Here is a 4,420-nt window from a genome sequence, read left to right on the forward strand (position 1 = left end):
ATTGAAGGGGGGGGCGGCTGGAGGACCAAAGACCATAGAGTTGAATGGGAGGGGGGGGGGGGTTGGAGGACCAAGTACCATCGAGTTGTGGGCGCTCACTCACTCACCTCCTTGGCGTCCCCTTCCTGCAGTCGCAGCGCGGACCGGAAGTGCCGCACCGCGCATGCGTGACGCCGCAGGTCGCAGCAGGTGGCGCCCAACGACACGTGGATGGCGGCCACGGCCCGACCCGGAAGTGAAAGCGCTTCCGCGTAGCGGAGCTGGGAACCAATGAGAACACAGATATGGGGTCACGTGACGCCGCGGAGCCGATCTGATTGGCCCTAATAGGACTCAATGAGAAGTGAATGGCGGCCACGGCGTGACCCGGAAGTGAGAGCGCTTCCGCATGGCGGAGCTGGGAACCAATCAGAGGAGAGATACGGGGTCATGTGATGCCGAGGAGCCGATCTGATTGGGCTACACGGTTCCCCATTGGGAAACATTGGGGTCTATTGAGTCCCATTGAGTTCCATTGAGCCCCATAGGTCCCCATAGCGCCCCATAGATCCCCATTCAGCCCCATAGCGCCCCATAGACCCCCATAGCACCCCACAGATCCCCATGGATCCCCATTTAGCTCCATAGATCCCCATTTAGCCCCATAGAATCCCATAGATCCCCATAGCACCCCAGAGATCCCCATAGCGCCCCACAGATCTCCATAGAGCCCAATTCAGCCCCATAGCGCCCCTTTGAGCCCCATAGATCCCCATAGCGCCCCATAGATCCCCATGGATCCCCATAGATCCCCATGGATCCCCATAGATCCCCATTTAGCCCCATAGATCCCCATGGATCGCCATAGATCCCCATGGATCCCCATTCAGCCCCATAGATCCCCATAGATCCCCATAGCGCCCCATAGATCCCCATAGATCCCCATAGCGCCCCATAGATCCCCAAAGCACCCCATAGATTCCCATAGCGCCCCACAGATCCCCATAGCGCCTCATTCAGCCCCATAGTGCCCCATTTAGCCCCACAGATCCCCATAGATCCCCATAGATCCCCATAGAGCCCCACAGCACCCCATAGATCCCCATAGCACCCCATAGATCCCCATAGCCCCCACTGAGCCCCATAGATCCCCATAGCGCCCCATTCAGCCCCATAGATCCCCACATATCCCCATAGATACCCATAGATACCCATAGCGCCACATAGATCCCCATAGATCCCCATAGCGCCCCATAGATCCCCATTCAGCCCCGTAGCGCCCCATAGATCCCCATTCAGCCCCATAGATCCCCATAGATCCCCATAGATCCCCATAGATCCCCATAGCGCCCCATTCAGCCCCACAGCACCCCATAGATCCCCACTGCCCCCACTGAGCCCCACAGTGCCCCATAGCGCCCCATAGATCCCCACAGCACCCCATAGATCCCTATAGAGCCCCATAGATTCCCATTTAACCCCATAGATCCCCACCTGTTGCTGGTAGTACGTCAGGGCACGGTTGTAGTCGCCATGTTTGGCACAAAGATCCCCCAGCTGCTCACACAGGGACATCGCCAGCGACGGGTCAACAACATGGCTGCCATCATGGCCGCCGTCACCTCCAACATGGCCGCTGTCACCTCCAACATGGCCGCCATCATGGCCGCCATCACATCCAACATGGCCACCATCATGGCTGATGTCACCTCCAACATGGCCGCCATGATGGCCGACATCACCTCCAACATGGCCACCATCACCTCCAATATGGCCGCCATCATGGCTGTGATCACGTCCAAGATGGCCGCCATCATGGCTGACGTCACCTCCAACATGGCCACCATCAACTCCAACATGGCCGCCATCATGGCCGACGTCACCTCCAACATGGCCGCCATCATGGCTGACGTCACCTCCAACATGTCCGACATCATGGCTGACATCATGGCTGACATCACGTCCAACATGGCTGCCATCATGGCCACCAACATGGCCGCCATCATGGCCAACGTCACATCCAACATGGCTGCTGTTACCTCCAACATGGCCGCCGTCATGGCTGCCGTCACCTCCAACATGGCTGCCATCATGGCTGCCATCACGTCTAATATGGCCGCCATCATGGCCGACGTCACCTTCAACATGGCCGCCATCATGTCCGCCATCTTTGCCGCCATCTTGACTGCCATCATGGCCGCCGTCACTTCCATCATGGCCACCATCTTTTCCGCCATCATGGCCGCCATCTTGTCCGCCATCTTGGATCCCACCCACAGCCTCCAGCGCTGCCTGCAGCCGGACCATCTCCGTCGCTGTCACGGAATCCCATATAGGGCTCCATAATCCCATATAGGGACCCCTAATCCCATATAGGGCCACATCATCCCATATAGGGCCCCATAATCCCATATAGGGCCCCATAATCCCATATAGGGCCCCATAATACCATATAGGGCCCCATCATCCCATATAGGGCCCCATCATCCCATATAGGGCCACATCATCCCATATAGGGCCACATAATCCCATATAGGGCCCCATAATCCCATATAGGACCCCATAATACCATATAGGGCCCCATAATCCCATATAGGGCCACATATTACCATATAGGGCCCCATAATCCCATATAGGGCCCATAATCATATATAGAGCCACATAATCCCATATAGGGCCAAATAATCCCATATAGGGCCACATCATCCCATATAATCCCCTATAGGGCCCCGTAATCCCATATAGGGCCCCATAATCCCATATAGAGCCCCATAATCCCATATAGGGCCCCATAATCCCATATAGGGCCCCATAATACCATATAGGGCCACATAATACAATATAGGGCCCCAAAATACCATATAGAGCCCCCTAATCCCATATAGGACCAAATAATCCCATATAATCCCATATAATCACCTATAGGGCCCAATAATCCCATATAAGACCCCATAATCCCACATAACACCCCATAATCCCATATAATCTCCTATAGGGCCCCACAATCCCATATAACGCCCACTAATCCCATATAATCCCATACAATCCCATACAATTCCATATAATCCCATATAATCCCATACAACCCCATATAACCCCATATAACCCCATATAACCCCATATAATCCCATATAATCCCATACAACCCCATATAACCCCATATAACCCCATATAACCCCATATAACCCCATATACCCCATATATCCCATATAACCCCATATAACCCCATATAACCCCATATAACCCCATAGATCCCATATAACCCCATATATCCCATATAACCCCATATAACCCCATATAACCCCATAGAACCCCATATAACCCCATAGAACCCCATATATCCCCATATAACCCCATAGATCCCATATAACCCCATATATCCCATATAACCCCATATAACCCCATAGAACCCCATATAACCCCATAGAACCCCATATATCCCCATATAACCCCATATAACCCCATATAACCCCATATAACCCCATATAACCCCATATAACCCCATATAACCCCATATACCCCATATATCCCATATAACCCCATATAACCCCATATAACCCCATATAACCCCATATAACCCCATAGATCCCATATAACCCCATATAACCCCATATAACCCCATATAACCCCATATAATCCCATATAACCCCATATATCCCATATAACCCCATATAACCCCATAGATCCCATATAACCCCATATAACCCCATATAACCCCATATAACCCCATATAACCCCATAGATCCCATATAACCCCATAGACTCACCATAGCGCAGGTTGGATCTCAGCAGCCGTCGCTGTTTGGGGTCGCTGGATCCCAACCTATAGGCCGCCCTATAGGATCGTTTGGCGGCCCTATAGTCACCAAGGGTCAGGTGGACCTATAGGGGAATATGGGGGGATATGGGGTTCTATGGGGTTATATGGGGTTATATGGGCTTATATGGGGTTATATGAGGTTATATGGAGTTATATGGGGTTATATGGGGTTCTATGGGGTTATATGGGTTATATGGGGTTATATGGGGTTATATGGGGTTATATGGGATTGTATGGGGTTATATGGGGTTATATGGGGTTATATGGGATCTATGGGGTTATATGGGGTTATATGGGGTTATATGGGGTTATATGGGGTTATATGGGGTTATATGGGGTTATATGGGGTTATATGTGGGGATATGGGGTTATATGGGGTTATATGAGGTTCTATGGGGTTATATGGGGTTATATGGGGGGATAATAGGATTATATGGGGTTATAGGGTGGATATGGGGTTATATGGGGTTATATGGGGTTATATGGGGGGAATATGGGGTTATATGGGGTTATATGGGGTTATATGGGGTTATATGGGTTATATGGGGGGAATATGGGATTATATGGGGTTATATGGGGTTATATGGGGTTATATGGGGTTATATGGGGTTATATGGGGGG

At 51.3% G+C, this 4,420-nt stretch overlaps 1 protein-coding gene across 1 annotated transcript in view; it reads right to left on the reverse strand.

Moving 5' to 3' along the window:
* TONSL (tonsoku like, DNA repair protein) overlaps positions 1-4,420 on the reverse strand; it is an 11,456-nt gene that overhangs the window by 5,852 nt on the left and 1,184 nt on the right. Inside the window, exons 2-4 of the mRNA XM_015851285.2 lie at positions 3,747-3,861; positions 1,474-2,294; positions 108-260 (exon numbers count right to left, since the gene is read on the reverse strand). Of these exons, the coding sequence (XP_015706771.1) occupies positions 108-260; positions 1,474-2,294; positions 3,747-3,861 (1,089 nt within the window). The remainder of the gene's footprint in view (positions 1-107; positions 261-1,473; positions 2,295-3,746; positions 3,862-4,420) is intronic.

Source organism: Coturnix japonica, unplaced genomic scaffold, assembly GCF_001577835.2.
Source record: "Coturnix japonica isolate 7356 unplaced genomic scaffold, Coturnix japonica 2.1 chrUnrandom912, whole genome shotgun sequence".
In the NCBI taxonomy this organism is placed as follows: domain Eukaryota; kingdom Metazoa; phylum Chordata; class Aves; order Galliformes; family Phasianidae; genus Coturnix; species Coturnix japonica.